Below are 18,229 nucleotides of genomic sequence, written 5' to 3' on the forward strand. Positions count from 1 at the left end.
GAAGCCTTGGCAGGAAAGAGGCCCTTTAAAAGAAGAGAAAGCCTGCTTGGGCAGGTGGAAGTTTTGCATCCGTCCTGCTTGAGGGATCCTGTGGGCAGCTGGTTTGCCACTGTGTGTACAGAATGCTGGGCTGGATGGACCATGGATGGGCCAAATCTAACATGGCTGTTCTTACATGCTTATGCCAAAGTCTTCTCTGTACAGGACATATTTTGATGGAATTACTGACTCTTCCCAGTTTACATTTGTCTAGGAGGTGACACTGTTTTCTTTTAACTGGACTCTGTCCCAACAGCTGAAAAAGGCAATAAAAACTGCTGGCATGTAGCAGAAAACAAGAAATAAATAGGTACCGCATTGTTACATTTATACCCTGCCTTCTTCCTTTTGTATCAAACTCAAGACATCTTATAAGGTTCTTCTCCTCTCTGTTTTATCATAACAACCACCTTGTGAGATAGCTTAGTTTGAGAGTCTGTGACTGGCCCAATGTTACCCAGTGAACTTTCAGTGCTGAGTAGAGACTAAAATCTGGGTTTTCAAGTCCCAGTCCCACACACTAACCACTATGCCACATGGCTCTCCAGTGTGGGATGTCCATGTTGGGAAGCTCTTGGGGTTCCAATGGTGCCCAGGACTGAAGGTGGAAGAGATAGAGTCAAAGAAACAAAAATGCAGCGTATTTAAATATTGGCACTAACAAAACCTTAAGGGAGGAATCTCAGCCTTTTAGAAGGCACAAAAGCTGGGAAACAGACTGTTTTGTGGTTGGGGAAAAGCTGCAGTCGCAGGGGAACGGGGCATTGCCTTTTAGAAGTCCCTGGAGGGCTGGGATTACTACTGTCCTGGAAGCAGCACAGGATGGATTTTCAAGGATTACACCATACAAAAGCTTTCTCCAGGATGGATCAAAGGAATGCTACAGCAGGTGTATCCCAGAACGGTCGCAGTTGAACCAGACAAAACCACAAACCACTCCCTTAACATATTTTTGTCGCAGTGCTTGTCAGCTTGGAACAGTAATGCATCTGTTACTAAGCTGCTATCTGGGCGGACAGGTGAGTCAAAAGCTCTACAGCCAAGATTAACATATTATTCGCTCTATAAGATGCACCTGACCATAAGACGCACCTAGTTTTTAGAGGAAGAAAACAAGAAAAAAAATATTCTGAATCGAATGGTTTACTAAACTATTTAATAAACTATAACAGAATACAGTAATACCGTATTTCAACCTTGTCAAGTGAACAGCAGTCAACAGTAGCATTAAGAACCATCATCACTGTCATTAACAAAAGAGACTTTAAAGTTCGAGTGCTCTTCTAGTTTTCATAGAACCCATAGAACTCATCATCACTAGAGTCAGAATTTATGAAGCTCTGTTGCTCACAATCACTGACATCACTTTCTTAGTAGTGGAATTACTGAAGGAATCCACAATCTACACCAGTTATACAAGAGCTGCTGCAGACAATTCAGTAACAAATCTAAAAAAGCCAGTAATGCCCACGCTGCCCTACTAGTAAATAATAGAAAAAAACTTCTGACAAAAAATGAGATATTGTATGGTAAATCAAACACACAGCGGACTAAGTAGCCTTTGAAGAATAAACTTCATACACGAAGGTAATGCTGTTCAAATATCCACTGATCCAAAAAAAAATGTGTCTGATCAACTAACAGATAACTGATCCATGGAAAGCTTCCTGATAATCACAGGCACATTCCCCCTCACTTCCCCATGGGCTTCTTTAAAAGACAGGTTCCCATTTGAAAACACCCACCCACCTGTGATTAACAGCTCTCACCTGCACCGGAGGAGGGGGCGCGCCGAGCACGTGCCGGTCAGGTGGTGCCACGTGGGGCCGGCAGTGTGCCGGCGGTGGTCTTCCAGGCGGCATGGCGGTGGCGGCAGGTCTTCCCAGGCGCTGGGGGTGAGCAGTCCATCTCTCCATGCGGCCAGCGGGTTAAAGGCCGCGGCTCCTCCTCCTCCGCACGCCTCCCCCTGAGCGGCACAGCTCTCACCTGCACCGGGGGGGGGGTGGAGCAGCGCGTGCCGAGTGCGTGCCGGCCAGGTGGTGCCACGTGGTGCAGGCGGGCTGGCAGCATCCCGGGCGTCGGGCACACACACATTCGCTCTATAAGACGCACAGACATTTCCCCTTACTTTTGAGGGGGAAAAAGTGCGTCTTATAGAGCGAAAAATACGGTATTTCTTGGGAGGGTGTGATAGCAGGTGCCTTAGCTGTGACAGGTGAAAAGTTCAAGCAGAAAGTCTTGTGCCCTCTCAAGAGAACGAGTGCGTGGCTGTCTTGCTTAAAGAGAATGAGTGCCTTCCGTTCTTTGGCTTTTATGCTGGCTGTTACCCTGGAGGCCTTATCCACAACCACGCTAGTGGGTGAATTTCTGTGGTCATGATGTAATTTCTGTTCTGCAGACAGAGAACACTGTCCTCAGTTTGTAGTCCTCTTGGGTTTTCCCTTCACTTATCAGAGAAATATGTTGAAGAGGAAAAGGACGAATTGGATGCACAACACCTTCTCACAAGTAGTTCTTCCGTCTGGGACCGTGCTTTGGAGGAAGGAAGGGGGAGCACTCAGCTGGTGGACTCGAGAATGTGCAGCTGGGGAAGAGAGGGTCCTTGGGGAACCTGGGTGACATGTCTGAAGATCCCTCTGGCTTGGAAACAGCATTAGCAGCCTCTCAAAGAGAAGTCCTGCAAACTCCAGACAGTGCCTGGAGAGCCAAGGATCTTTCCGGAGTTCCAGCTCCAAGGTTGGAAGGAGTTCCAGCGCTGACCTTGGAGATGGGGCTCTGCAATCAGAGTTGCAACCTTGACCAACCGCATCTCTGAGGCTGCAGGGTGCTGGTAGTTGTAGGGTGTTTTCCTCCCTAAATACTCCTGGGATTGTACCCCTTGCCAACGTTGAGAGCACATGCTCACCAGCTTTAGAAGGGGAATCTGGTAGTTCTGATGGGAGGGGAGGAGACCAGAGATCCTTCCAGAATGCTTTCCTGTCTGTCTGTCTGTCCGTCTGTCTGTCTGTCAATGTTCAGGGGATGGGAAGGCAAAGAATGCTATTGCTGGTCCTCTCCACCTGTCAACTTCAGACTGGAAGGACATTGGACTCTTGGAGGCCTCCACTTTCAAGGGGTTTCGAGCAGTGAGGATGTAGTTCACAGGATGATATTCTTAACCTCCTCAGTGATATTCTGGAACTGGATGCAAAATGTATAAGTAAGATCTAATCCTTGGTGCAACAGTTCTCAGAATTATCCTACCAATTCCAAAAACTTAAAATAAATTTAGACCCATTACTTTTAATTTTTAGATGTACTTCTTGTTGTTGTTCCTAGGTGTCAAGTATAATTCTTCACATACCTACAGAAAGTTAGTGATGCATTAACTTAGCCTTTTACATTCAAGCAGTGTGCAAATGAAAATCAAGAGGAAAGTTTTTTTAAAGCAAGTTTTGGCTTAGTTTCAGAATGCAAATCGAGTACAGGAGTGTATTCCGGGACAGTTCTGAGATCCAGACAACAACACTAGCAGCTCACTAGTGTATTCAATGTCATCTGAAATCCTTTTATCTCCTTTTAAATTTACATTACATTTCCTCCACTATTAATAATGTAATCTCAAAGAAGTTCCCAAGTTATTCTCATGTAGCCATGATGTTAATTTTCTTTTGCTTTCTTTGTTGCCTAGTAATTTTCTAGGCAACAAAGAAATTAATTTACTTATTTTAATTTCAATTTACTTTTTAGTCTTTGATGATGTTTGAAGGCTTGGACTTGGCTTGGTCACCTATCAGGGGCCTGGAACCCAACAGGACCACAGTGACACTTAATGATTCTGTGATAAATTTTAAAGATTTAGAGAGATGGAAGAAGCTGCGACAACCAACCAAAGCTCAGCTGAGGTCACTCAGTAGCTTCATGGCAGAGACAACAATTATACTGGGGGACTTCCTAATTGTTTCAGCCAAAACTGAAGCTCTTAATATTTTCTAGTTTAAACTGAATGAAGAGTGAATTAGGTTTAGACTGGTCATGGCTAAATATCAGGGCTTCCTTGAAGGGCCAGTATCCAAGGGTTTGGGTTCTAAGATTCAGTCAAGATGGTTCTTACTCCAGCTTAGCTCAGAGCTGGTGACATCCAAAACAAGTTATGGCCAGGCATTAGCCATTCAGGTTTTCCTGGATGTTTTCTTTTTCTTCCTAATGAAGAAGGGAGGTGGTTGAGGCCCCATCAAGGAAAGACTGGACAACCACATGTTGGGGATTGCATAAGCAAAGCTGGCCGGAGCCAGGGGTCAGACTAGATGGCCTGGGAGGCCATCTGACTCGCTTTCTTTCTATGTTTCTAAGCTCCAACCCACAGGGGTCATCACCCAGGCTTCTTCCCCAGGTCCTGCCCCTCTCCTGGCAAGGCTAAGGATTTATCTCCATTCAGCAGCTGATCCATGAGTTTTTGCCTGCCGAGCACTGAAAAAGTCTCCCTTTCTCAATACTTCAGCTGGGAAAAGCTCTTGTCTCCATCACCCTGTGGAGAAAACCGCTGCGTCAGTCCTGCCTACTGGCTTGCTCTGCTTACTTCTGAATAGACATGCAGGGGCCTGCCTTGCTTACTTCTGAGGTTTAAGAAGGATGAGAATTATCATCTGTTTGGGTCTGCTCAATCTGCCTCTTGCCGTACCCACAGATAGAATGTGCTTCCCAAGACCTTGACCAGATTAGTACTTGGATCTTGGGCTGAAAATGGGTCCCAGCCCTGTGCACGAGGACTCCTGGCATTTCAGCCCTCCTTGGCACATCAGGTTGGGCACCAGGCAAGAAGAGCTGGAGCTGTGATGCTTTCCTTGTGCGATCACCCGTAGAACAGCGTTTCCCAGACTTCTGATTAGCTGCAGCACTCTATGTTGCATCACAGGCAGGCCAAAACAAACTTACTGTGCTATCAACACAGTAAGGCAAACAGATTTTGACAGCTTCATTGGTTAGTATTTGCACCCCACCCTTCTTTGATATTTGTCCATGCCAGGTAAATACCTATAAAACTTCAGAGACGGATTTTCTTCCTTTTCAACTTTTGAAAACGTGGTGAATTGCCACCAATTTGCTCTCAGTGGTGACCCCTCCCTCCTCTGGCACCAGAAGGGTTTCTGAGGAAACATCTTACCCCTAGTGCAGGCTTTCCCAATCTGACATCTGCCAGATAGGTTAGACTGCAACATGGCTGGCTGGGAGTTGTAGTTGAACAGGTCCAATGGCTACCAAGCTGTTTATAGCAGGATTGGTTTTAGTTGTGCAATTGTTAAAATGGGAGTTTGAACAGTTAATGTAATTTCATGATGTTTTATTCTGCTTTTTAGATGGCTGCTTCTCATATTTATTAACTGTTATTCACTGCCCAGAGAACTTCAGCTATTGGGCAGTATAAAATAATAAAATAAAATAAAAATAAATAAAATAATGAACCTGTTAAAAATCACTCCCCAGTCCATCCCCTGAGTGTGAACTCCCTCTTTTTCCCCCTTCTTTCCTCCTGTCCCAAGGAAAACCTCCAAATGCTTTTCCTTTTACATGGTTGGTTTTCCTGGGTCAACTGTGTGTATACATTAGTATGTGTATGCATGAGAAAGACAGACTGAGAGACTAGCTGAATTTGCAGACATGCCTATGGCAGGGAAGACTGGGATGAATGGAAAGCAGGAAAGGCAAGGACATTCGGTTCTGGTGCAGGAATAGTTCATGGTTTTAGCATCCTGAAAGATATGCTGGATAACATTCATTTTAAAAGCTTTCTTTTGCCTTCTGAGTGTTGACTTGAGACTAACTGCTTTGGGCGATTTGAGAGGCGTCTGCAGTCTGCAACCAAGAATCCTTCAGATGAAGTATGCCCCCATCAACATAGACATTCCTGCTGAGCAGCCATACTTCAGCTGGTAAGCTTAACTGTGGACATGGTTGTCATGGTGAAGGGAGCCCGGGCAGAGCTGTGGCTTCCCACACTCCATGCTCATGTTACTTTATTGCTCTCTTGCATATTGTATTCTTTGAGTCTTTGAATTGTTCCATAGTTGTTGTTCCACAGCACCATAGTTGTCTGGGATTCTTGCATTTTTCTTTTCCTCCTGCTCTGATTAATATTTATGTTCAGCTTCAGTATGTTTTCCCCCCATTCAGTATTGTTTCGGTATCATGATTACATCACAACCGGTAACATTCAGAGTCAAACAAGAGTTCAAGAACAAGTTCACATTTTGCAAGAAGAAAATTGACTTCTGAGATTATGAATGATATTCAATGGTCCTGTATTACCTCATGAAGCATCTGAGCTTTGCTGTTTGTTGCTTATATCAGTGGCTGGCAGGATAAGCTGAACACTGAGAGAGAACTTTGGTTTGGGACTTGCCATGGGCAGAGGTTTCTCCCACATCCCAAAGAGAACATTCCTTTGATGCATGCTTTGTCAACTGTAAAGTTCTAATAAAGGACTGCATTTGTAAGGTTTTGCCTAAGTCTTCTGGAGAAGGGTAAGGGAAAGGGGTGAGACCTGTTTCAGAGAGTTGGCCAGGCCCAGATTCCCAGGTCTGAGGAAGCCCTTCTTGAGGGCCAGGCATTGTGGAGAGGTGTCCCAGGAAAATGCTCTTCAGAGAGTCCACCTCCCACTGAAACACCCTGAGTAAATCACAGGGTGGATTCCTGCTCCAGACATCCATGGCAGTGGCTCTCCCGCTGTAGCATTTCTCACAGATAGGGTTGGGGGCTCTCCGCTTGCTTTGTGCCCCTGGATGGGCTAAAGATCCAGGGTCTTGCCAGCTCCACACTCTTCCTGTGGCCATGAGAGAGCAGCCAGTGGGACTTCTGGGAGTAATGCCCTGGGGTCCCCTTTGGAGGGAAAAGCAGCGTATAATTTGCTGCTCGTCCAGTCTACAGCCTCAAGAGAGGACTGGCCCAGTTTATTTTATGCAGCCACAGACAGCACAGTTCCTTTTTAGAACCCCTGGAATGAAGCTTGACTTCATCACTTTCATATTTATTGTACCCCATTGGTAGAGGAAACCTAATATCATGGAATGAAATCTAAGACTCTGGCTGTCAGTTATTCTTAAATGCAACACGTATTGTTCTCTGTGTGGCTAGCATATTTTGGGTTGGCAAATCCCAGGGAAAAGTAATCCCAAGGAATGGCTGTCTTCGGCAAGCTTTTCTATGGGAAATCTAGCCATTCACCATTGGAGACAAAATACTGGACAGGTTGAATGGATGGTCAGATCTAACAAGAAGGCTAACGGGAATGGAGCCAAGCATATTCCTTTGGTGATGAAACCAACAACTCTCCTCTTGAGCTGAGGGCTTCTGAATTTGCAGATGTAGGAAAGAAAAACACCTGTGTACCTTTATGGAGAGGAAGACCTAGTGACTTTATGACCTTACATAGCAAAATGGGAGTGGCTGCATGTTCAGGAAGCTTTTCAACCCATCTCAAGAATGATTGATGCATTTTAGTGGCAGTGTCTATGGTAATGACATAGTTCACACCTGAAGAAACCTCAAAAGAAGGAGGCCACAAGAAGAGCTGGGTTATAATGAGGTTCAGCTATGCTGCGTCCTTCAAATTGCGGTTTGGAAAATGGAATTTAGTGCTGGCCTTCTGTGTGATCTTCATTGTCAGCCTCACTCTATCACTGTTACAGAGAGCAGACAGGTGAATGATATTGTTTCATTTTGGATGAAGGGGACTGCTAAACTAGGAGATATTTGTTGGTATTCTTATTTTGTATCTCTGCAAAGGCTTAAGGATGAATGAATCTATTGTTTTCCAGTCTCTAAGCTTGGATTGTCCTGAACTTTGTGTGTGTGTATGGGGGGGGGGTTGTTCCCAAGTTTGCATTTTTGTGAGCATTTCCCCCCCCCACACACACATATGCATGCATGCATGCATGCATGCATGCATGCATACACACACACACACACACAACTCTGCTGAATATACACTTTCTTGCCTAATCTAATGAATTTTAACTTCATTTTGATCTGTGCATTCTATGGACTTTCCCCTAATAAAATTATTTTTGCCTACATTTTTCAAATTGGAGACTTCTTTGCAAAATCCTGAGGAGTGAGAATTTTGAAAGATAACTGAATTTTGGTTTGTGTATTAGTTCAAAAGTAGAAAATTCAGTATGTTCATGTTAGCTTGCAAAATGATCAAATTCTCCTTCATCCTACTTTCAAATGTATAGAGTGATTTTGCTTTATCTCATAATAACCCTTACATGATCCTGAAAGCTACATCATCATTATCACCTTGACTTTATTGCAAATGTAGGAGGCTTGAGCCGAAGTGGATGACTGAGAGTCTATGTTCCGACATCAGCCTTTCAGCCACTGGAATGAGTTGGCTGATGCAGAGTCCTACCCTGAATATGAACGCATGAATCTGCTTTGTAGGGAGTCAGATCATGCAGCCCATGTAGTGCTTTCCAGCAGAGAGGGTCTATTCCGTTGTATGTTCTGATGTATTGATAACCTATAGCTTCCCTGCATTTGAAATTTGGGCAGGATTCTACTCCTTGGCACACAGAAATGTGTTCTTCAAAAAGGTCCAAAGTGTGAACTCCTACACATTAAAATAATAAAACAGGCTTTATCAGACATAGAAAATACTTTACTTCTTAAAGTGGATTGTTTGCAGAGAGCAAGGTTTGCTTTAGTAACATACAAAGCTGTCCTACTGACTCCAAGTCTTGGGGTGGTTCCAGTTGAGATTTTATCACCCGATGGCCCACCCACATTCCCAGAATCCTATTTGGGGCCAGGATGCAGACATTATCACTCTGTTATAATCCTCCCATGCTTCCCCACCATTGCATCTTGTTTCTTGCTGTGAAAAATCCTTTCACTAGAAGACAGACAGAATTTCTGCAGGGTATCTTCAACATTGCAGTATGAGGAGCCCTATGTCTGGGCACATCTCAGGACCATAAAGCTGCCTTACACCAAATCAAGCCTGAAGAGGAAATCTAATTGGCTGAGGGCAGAGCTCTGTCCAGAATTGAACTTGGGTGCTTTCCCTTTATTTATAAAGTGCATTTATTTAAAAAGTTATGAGTCAGTCCGAAGAGGGTCTCCAAGATAACTTACAATTACTGTGTTTTCTACATGCTGATCAAGCGCTCTGTCCTGAGTTTTTCCCTCAGCCAATAAAATTTCATCCGGCTTGATAGACACACATGGGAGGATTATAATAGAGTGACCTGCACCCAAGATTATAATAGAGTCTGCACCCTGTTCCCAAATAAGATTCTGGGAATGTGGCAGGGCTATGTGTTGATAAAATCTCATCTGGAATCACCCCAAGACTTGGAGTCAGTGTGACAGTTTTATATGTTGCTAAAGCAAACCTTGCTCTTTGCAAGCAATCCAGTTCAGGAAGTAATTTTCTATGCCTGATAAAGCTTATTTTATTATTTTAAGGTGATGCATGGGTCTATTTTGTTGTTTGTTCCACTGTATTAGTAACCTATAGTTTCCCTGCATTTGAAATCTGGGCAGGATTTTACTCCTTGGAACACGGTAATATGTTTTTTCAAAATGATCCAAAGTTTGAACTGTTATGGAAAATTGCATGGTAGGGGATGTAAAATATAGACACTGAAAACAAAACACTGCTCCCATTTTTAAATTAGTAATTTTACATTTCTGAGGAGAAAAGCTAAACATCTCCAGTATGACTTTTCTCTTTTTTTTCAGGGAGAATGTGTTTTCTAGAAAAAATCAGAAAAGGTAGCAGGAGGTCCCTTTGCTTTCCTGGCACTCAGAATTCTCCCGGAATTCTTGTATTTTCAGGAAAACATGGGGCAGGCAACTAAATGGTCCAGTGCAGAATACTGTCAAGAGTTCCACCCCCACCTGGTGTTTTGTTTCTGCCCCCACCCAACAGTTTGGTCACATTTTGTCACAGCCCTTTCAGAGTTACTGCTTTTTCCTGAAGGTCTTTGCTAAAGAGATGGCTCTTGTCTGCAGCCATCACATCACAGACCACTTAGCCCAAGCCATAACAGAGAAAGTAAGACCGGGACTGGTTGGTTGCTTGGGCTTTTGGTGCACCTGCTGGAACTTTAGACTCCAATCTTATGGCAGTTCAAATCAGCCAAGGTACCCAGGGCACAGCCTGGTCAAGTTTCCTTGAACAATTTATTTGTTTATTTAAAGCTTTTCTAACCCATCCACCTCTGATGTCTTGGGATGGCTTACAAGAGATGATTTTCAGTTGGTATAGCTCAAAGATATTGACAAAATGCTTGGACAAGTTCGTTCAACTATGTGCATATGTGGACCTTTTGGATTATACAAGCTAACATTGGGGGAAGAACCTGGAGGACCAGGGAAGGGCTCAGTGCCTCTTCATAAGAGAAGGTGGCCCATGCTGCCTTAAAGAGGCGAGGGTGAGGCCACTCCTGAACAAACACAGAAAATCCAAGCAAATTTAAGTTGATGGTGAGTGTTCCCTTCCTAGACAAAGTCTTTGAATGGATGGTGGCCAACTAGTTCTAGGCAATCTTGGATGAGACTGATTATCTAGATCCATTTTGGTTGAGGTCCGGGCCTGGTTTTGGTACAGAAACATCATCCTGTACGGAGACTGTTGGTAGTGAGGTGTGTGTGCAATTCTGTTCATACTCCTGGATCTACCAACAGCTTTGGATACCACTGATCCTGGTATCCTTCGCTTTCCAAGCACAAGAAGAAATCTGCAAATGCTAGAGGGTTGGATTCCATTAGATTTCATTCCAGCCCTAGGTTTGCTCAAGGGGTTGGTCTTGTCCCCCAGGCTACTTACACAAAACCACTGAATGGAGTTTTGGAGTGCATTGTCCTCAGAAAAGTGATGACAGCTCCATTTCTCCTTTTCATCTCCAGCAGCTGAGGCTGTGAGTATGTTGAACTGGTGCTTGACTGCACCTCTGAACTGGATGAAGGCTAACAAACTGAAGCTCAGCCCAGAGAAGACTGAGATATTTTCGATGGATAGTTTTCTTTTTGTTTGGAAGCTGCTTACTCATCCTGTTCTGGATAGGAGTGCACCCCCCGCCCCTTGAAAGACCATGATTTATTAGGGAAAGTTTGAGTGCTGGTCTGATGGTAAACATATCTAATAAAGTGAAACTCAAGGGCCAGGAAACAATCCAACAGAAACATATTCCACAGAAAATATGCATTTTCTCTGCTCAGGAAGAACTGTGGACCATGCACAGATCTTTAAAAACGTCAGATGCAGCTGGTTGGAACAGGTTATACCAGGGAAATGAAGAATTAATGGGTTGCACTGTCGCCAGAACCTGAAGAGTTGCATATCAATGAAAAAGATCTCTTTAATTAATCACAGTCCTGTGTGTGACTTTTACAGAAAGCAGGCTAGATTACGAGCAAAATGCTGGGAACCGAGACAGTTACTGAAAATGAAGACCTTCTCAGGAAGGTAAGTAATGATGTTTGGTGAAGGTGTTTGGTGAAGGTGGGGCTGTCTCCTAGAAATACATGCTGGAGATCTCGAGTGCAAAGGTTTGGTGACCTTCTAGACTCAGTATATGAAATTCAGACACTCTTTTACCATTTTGGCCCTACCCAGGTGTTTAGTGATAGGTTTGGGCTGGATTTGGAAGACTGTCTTCAGCTTCCCAGACCTCAAGACTATATGCTGCCCCTGGTATGAGAGCCAATATGCCGGTGAACACCAGTCACTGGGAAACGTGAGCGGGAAGGCTCTTCTGGGTTTCCCATTGGGGCAACTTCTTACATTCTTCCAAACCTGTGATTCTGTGATTGCAACAAGAAAAGGTTTCATGGATTAAAGTTGGTCAAAGTGACTGAATAGCTCTGGCCTGAGCAGCTGCACTGTTAAGTGTAGGGGTGTGTGTGCATATACATATTGGAGGGCCATCTGTATATTTAACTATATTATATAGTTACACATATAGCTAGAGGAGAACTCTCTCATTTTAAAAAGCTAAATGGCCTTTTGCCATCTCTCTTTCCTTCTCCTGTTGCGAGCAGTGTCCAGCTTCACAAGACAATCAGCAATGAGAAACAGGATCTTATGGCCAAAAAGGGGAATATCCAAACAGAGGATAAGAGGATCCTGGAGCATCTGCTACTCCTGCAGGAATGTCCTTGGGAACCAGATGTTACCGCAGTGGCCCAATACAGGTAATGCCATTCACTCACCTGCCTGGACAGACACCTGTGAAGATGGATTGCAATCACAGGGACAGCTTCTGCTTCAGTGATGTGAACTGCAGAAAACCTCGAGTGTTTATATCATGGGTGGCCAAACCGAGGCTTGGGACTTGCATGTGACGCTTTGAGTTAATTTTGCGCTTCACTGTTTGTTGCTCCTTTCTTGCCACCCACTGTCGCCATCTGCAAGTACCCACTTGCGGCTTTGACATATCTGACATTTACCATATGTGGCTCTTCTGTTGAGTGAATTGGCCACCCTGGAATGTAATCTGTGGCAATTATAGCTTTCAAGGGAGAAGAAGGAACATTGTGTCTTTCCAGGATTTCCAGAGGTCATATTTGGAAGATTCTTGGCTTTTGTTGTAGCTTTTGGAAGAAAAAACTATCTTTCCCAGAGAAATTCTAACCCCATTCCCTTCCTTATGCAGGGCAGAACTAAGGCGATGTTGTAATGCTTCCTCTTCATTAGTGTTAACTAAGGAAAATGCACCTCTGGGATCAAGCATCATCTTTGATGGGAACAAAAACAGGAAGTTGTCCGTGGATGCTGTTCTGTTTGACCTGCTGCCAAAGGTGGGGAAATGTATTTATTTTTGTTTGGTGGTGGTGGGCAAATGGGCAGGAAAGGAGCTGCAACCGAGAGAGCAAGGGCCTTGGCTCGGTGGTATGGCACGTGCTAGGTTGGCCATTTAGAGAAGGCCCCAAAAAAGAAACTGCATCACTGAAGAAGATGACAAAAGAAGATGCAGGTCTGTGGAAAAAATGCACACAATCTATAGATTCAAATTTGGAAATAATTGCTATAATTTAAATTGTCATGCGATAGATCTCACCATACTGGGGAAGGCTGACCAAGATTTTGCCTGTGTAGTCTGCTCTCGAAGTATTACCTACTGATGGGCAACTTGAAGGCCTGGGCTCTTCTTCCTAGGGATTCTCTAGTTTTAAACCAGACGTCAAACAGAGAACGTCCTTCGGCACCCCTTCAAATAGAGTATTGCCTTTTGTAAAGTAGGTCACCTTACTCATGCCTGATACGTGGAAGGCCTCAGGTTTAGTCCTTGCCACTGGAAAATAAAGGATGATGGGTAGCCGGAGGGAAAGACCCCTGTCGGAGACCCTGTTGCAATCTACTTGGCTAAATAAATCTGTCTGTAGAAGAGAGCTTCCTGCATACATATTCACGTATAAAGATTTTTTTTAAATAAATGTACTTCAGACTGTTCCCTCTCTCCCCACATCTAGAGACTACCCTTCTCAGACACTCATTATGGGCATTGTGCAGTGGTGGGCAATGGAGGAATCCTACGAAACAGTCACTGTGGGCATGAGATCGACCAAGCGGATCTAGTAGTCAGGTAATTTTCTTTCTTTGAGTGTGATTGCAGGCACTTTAGGTAGGAGGGGTGGATCTTAGGTAATTTTGGGTCCATCAATGTGGAAGTGCCCTTAAGATGGAACATAGCCTGCTGGCTTATACTGAATCAGGCCATCTGTCCTTAAAAGTCCTCTATTGTCAACAGTGTCTGGCAGCAGCTGTCCAAGGCATTCAAGAAGGCCTTTTCAAGCATACATTTTGCTCAATATTGTCTACTCCTTGTGCAGAGAGAAGTAATTCCCAGCTTTGCTGTCTACAGTCATTTAACTGGATATGCAAGGGATTAAAGCTGGGGTCTTTCACAGGTATTCGGCCACTGGCTTACGTGGCTTTTCTAAAGCTGATGTTGGGGAAATTTTATTGGCTGCATATTGTTTTAGATTCCTTTGGGAAGCTCAGAGCAGTTTATGTAAGATTCCTCTACAGTTTTTCATACAGTCATTGACCCAGCTGACAACTTGAGCCATTTAGAACTACTCAGGCACCACTTGGAAGCAGAATCCACAGTACTTCCACAAAGCAGCTTTGCAAAAAGGGAGCTTAGATCTGAAGAAACATATCAGAGTCTTGCCTGACTGGCTGGCTCATTGCTGAACTCATAAAATGTTCTACAAACGTCATCTTTCCCCCTTTATCTGGGGAATTAAGTCTTTTAATTAGTCATTTCCTCTTTGTTTCTTTATTGGAGAATATCTTCAGGATTTCTGCTCATGTAATCTGTTCCTGCTAATCTGTAGTCTTGGCATTCCAGAATAAGCCTAGAATCACTCGGTTTCTGTTCTTCATCAGGGCAGGGGTTTTGATTGCAGGTTTCTTATTTGTAGCAAGAATGATTGCCAATTTATGATCTTGGTTAATAGGCAGTTGACTGCAAAAAGAAATGCAGGATAAACACTAATGTTGTCTCACCATGTAGATGCTTCTGGGAACAAAACTGAACCAAAAGCAATTTAACACAGATGAAGATTCACATTCAAAGAAAGTGGCAAGAAGGAAGCCGTTAACAACATCTATTTTCTACCCTTTTCCAAACCCAGGTTCAATATGGCTCCCATGAATTTCTCTGAAGATGTGGGAACCAAGACAAGCCTGATTACAATCAACCCCAGCATCCTTCAGTTGAGGTAAGGAATGTGGTACAGGAAATACAGAAATTTGCATACCTTGTCTCATCCAGTTGCCTTGTTTTAGTTAGCATGTTTAATTTATAAACTAAAAACAATTGTTCCTACTTGGAAGTGTTTGTTTACCTTGCCATATTCAATTAGCTGGGGAATGTTTAAGGTGCCATAGAGCTCCTGGCTGGTCCCATTCATTCCATGTTCCCAATCTGGATTTTGGTCTGAAAAACCAAGGAAAAGTGTGGGTGCACACAGGATACATTTTAAGTAAGGACAGTTTAGTAAGTCAAAGGTCTGTTGTAGGTGGTTTGCAACAATTCATCATAAATACAATAATAAAAATAGATACAGTACAAATATAACAAAACACTATGTAAAATTCCAATATATAAAATTTAAATTAGAACTAGATTTGTTAAAAAAAAGTGAACATATCCTATCATATGCTATTAAATGCCTGGGAGTAGAGGGTAGTTTTAACCTGATACCAATAAGGTGACAGTATTGGTACCAGGCAGTCACCATTGGGGATGCTATTCCATAATTGGAGGGCCACCACTGAGAAGGCCTTCCTCCTTGTTGCCTCTTTCCAGGCCTTGCTTGGAGGTAAACGTTGGAAGAGAACCACAGATGCAGATCATAGTTTCCAGGTACTGAAGCTGGCAGAGCCTTTACCCTCCTCTGCATGGTGAACCTCCATGTTCTAGTAAAAAATTCCTCAGGCCCAAAGGTTCCTCAACTTTGGTAAATGTACTAAGCTTGGTTGTCCTCTCCTTTTGCTCTTCCTGCAGATTCAAGAACTTGCAGGCCCGGAGGAAACCTTTTGCAGATGCACTCCGCCCCTACAGAGATGCCCTCTTCCTCATTCCAGCTTTCTCTTTTGTGGGCCACAGCACTCTCAGCTACCGTGCTTTGTACACCATGGAGGACTTTGGCTGGCCTCAGCAGATGTTCTTCCTCAACCCACACTACCTGGCCACCCTAAGTAACCACTGGAAGGAAAAAGGCTTTCATCCACAGCGCCTTTCCTCTGGTTTCATGTTCGTCAATGTCGCTTTGGAGTTCTGTGAGCGCATCACCCTCTATGGCTTCTGGCCTTTTGCGCATGACCTAGATGACCAGCCCATTCCTCATCATTACTATGATAATATGTTGCCCAAGGCTGGTATCCATGCCATGCCCAGTGAATTCTCACATTATCTGAGCATGTACGCCCAGGGTGTGCTTCAGTTACAACTTGGCAAGTGTCAATAAGAAATGTGTGTTGGACAGGGAGAATCTTCTGAACCATAGACCAACAGGCCAGGATCGGATATATCCTGAGGACATTCCCATGTATGAGGCACCATCATGCTGGAGTTTCTTAAAAATGGAATTCCTTCTCTTGGAGCACATCTTGATAAATATAGTTCAGTACAAGTACTTCAAAACACCAATATACCTCCTCTGACCTGCTTCCAAGGAAAACGAACCAGGGTAGGTGCTGCAACCCAGAGTGCCTTGCCACACAGAGAAGCACAATTTGAAGCGCTTCACTTAGTGACTAGAAAAATTGGTGGGGTGAGAAAGGCAAACACTTTCTGCCTTATTTTGGATCCTTTAACTAAGCAGAAGTTTGCAGATTTGCCATATGTGTGTAGTTACTTCCTGGGAAGCTCCATGCTTTTTGGGAGACCAGCTTGTAGCACAGGAGAGGAAGTAGTGGGCTGCTTTCTGGAAAAGTGGAGAACCACTCCTAGCTGGAATCTGCTAGCATTATGATGAGCAAAACAACTGGCACTGGAGGACAAGTTACCTTCTCCAACTGTTGGGAAAGTCCAAATAAATCCTTAAATAAAAAATTATGCTTTTGCACATCCTTTAATATAAAATCTGGTGCTCCTCTCATGCAAAGGGAGTAGAACTTTTTGCCCAGCTCCACAGACCTGAGAAAAGCAGTTAGTCCCTGGGCCCCATTATTCATGCATTCCCTTGCAGAACCAGAAAAGCCACTGGGGAAGCTGCACTTCCTTTGCAATGTAAAAATACCTAGGCGGTTCACCTTTGTCTTAAGGAATTCTGTATCTCTGATTGCAAAACCCACAACATTTTAAACTTGTTAGACCCCTGTAACTCCTGATTGTTTTGTTTGTTATCTTTACTCAAGCCTCATGATGTTTTTCCTGATGCCTGTAATGATTTCTCAATGTTTCTGTATTATTCACCATGGCCCTTGCCTTTTCACCCATTCAGAATCTCATCTCTGTCTGGAAACTGTGTACATGACCCACTACTTATAAAAAACTCTGTGCTCTGGAAGCTTGTGTTGGACACCATGTCTGAAGGGAGCTGTGGGGAAAAGAGCATGCAATTTAAGAGAATCTGTGGGTCTGGAAAGAGAGAAACAGTCTGAGGGCTTGGGTTTATGGAGCTGGGAGGAGAGGAAGTCAGAGGAATAACTCAGGGATTCTAACGGGATGGTGCAATTCCGTTTCTGACATTTTTGTATGCTACTTTAATTGGTTTCCTAAAGATGACATACAAATACACTAAATAAATACAATAAATGTACAGTTGTGTTTGAGTCCTTAAGCAACAAAAAAGAAAGGTGCAGAGTGCAACAACGGACAGAGGCAACAGCAAATATTTATTCAGAGTCGATCAGGCTAGTCTCTGGCCAAAGGCCCTGAGATGGAGGTGCAAGTCTTAGGCTGAGTCCCACACAGCAGGGGTGGAGCTGCTATCCTGTCAACTTTATAAATATAAATGTTGATATTAGTTGGATTTCATGTGGGTTTTGGCTTGTATTGTTTCCTTTATCTGTTGTTGTTTCTTGTGAGCTGCCCAGAGAGCCCTTGGGCTATGGGGTGGCATACAATGCAATGACAAAATAAAATAAAAGACTCTTTGTGAGGACAGAAGGTGGCAGGTGCTCAGACTTTTCAAGGTCTTTGCTCTGTGCTTTGCTTTGTTTCCACCCCAGTCCCATTTGGAGTATCCTCAGTCCTCCAGCCGCTTCCTCTCATCTTCCTCAGAATCCCCTCAGATTTCTCCCTCAATCTCCTCTTCAAAATCTATAACTATTTTAACGTTTTCCATCTTAAAATATTTGATGTTTCTAAAATAACTTTGATCCTTTAATGGTATTACATTTTATCATTTTTTTAAATTACTGCTGTAACCTCGAACCAATCTGTATGTGGCTGTTTTGGGCTTATTTGTCTGCTTGTTGTCGCTTTTTACTCTTGTTAATTGAATTGTAACATTTACTGAATTGTAACATTTGAATTGTTATTGTTTCATTTATGGATTTGTTGTTTATTTTGATTGTGTGAACTACCCACAGAATTGTTTTGACTAATGGGCCATATAGAAATTAAACTGACAAACAAGCAAATAATCTCCCCTCAGATTTCTCCCAGCCTCCTCAGAATCTCCTCAGATCCCTCCCTCAGTCTCTGCCTCAAAATCCCCTCAGATTTCTCTGAAACTCCTCAGA

At 43.6% G+C, this 18,229-nt stretch overlaps 1 protein-coding gene across 1 annotated transcript; it reads left to right on the forward strand.

The window, feature by feature from the left end:
- Window positions 1–11,471: 11,471 nt before the first annotated feature.
- Window positions 11,472–16,005, forward strand: LOC123018917 (alpha-2,8-sialyltransferase 8F-like). Its single transcript, XM_044421377.1, has 6 exons — window positions 11,472–11,491; window positions 12,067–12,219; window positions 12,681–12,825; window positions 13,498–13,610; window positions 14,668–14,754; window positions 15,543–16,005. The coding sequence occupies exons 1-6, from the start codon at window positions 11,472–11,474 to the stop codon at window positions 16,003–16,005; spliced, it is 981 nt and encodes a 326-aa protein (XP_044277312.1).
- Window positions 16,006–18,229: the final 2,224 nt, after the last annotated feature.

Source organism: Varanus komodoensis, unplaced genomic scaffold (genome assembly GCF_004798865.1).
Source record: "Varanus komodoensis strain SLA01 unplaced genomic scaffold, ASM479886v1 scaffold119, whole genome shotgun sequence".
Classification (NCBI taxonomy): domain Eukaryota; kingdom Metazoa; phylum Chordata; class Lepidosauria; order Squamata; family Varanidae; genus Varanus; species Varanus komodoensis.

Coding starts and splice junctions, on each gene's coding strand:
- LOC123018917 (XM_044421377.1), top strand. CDS start 11,472: ATGAAGACCTTCTCAGGAAG. Junction 11,492..12,066: donor ATGAAGACCTTCTCAGGAAG/GTAAGTAATGAT, acceptor TGTTGCGAGCAG/TGTCCAGCTTCACAAGACAA. Junction 13,611..14,667: donor CAAGCGGATCTAGTAGTCAG/GTAATTTTCTTT, acceptor TTCCAAACCCAG/GTTCAATATGGCTCCCATGA.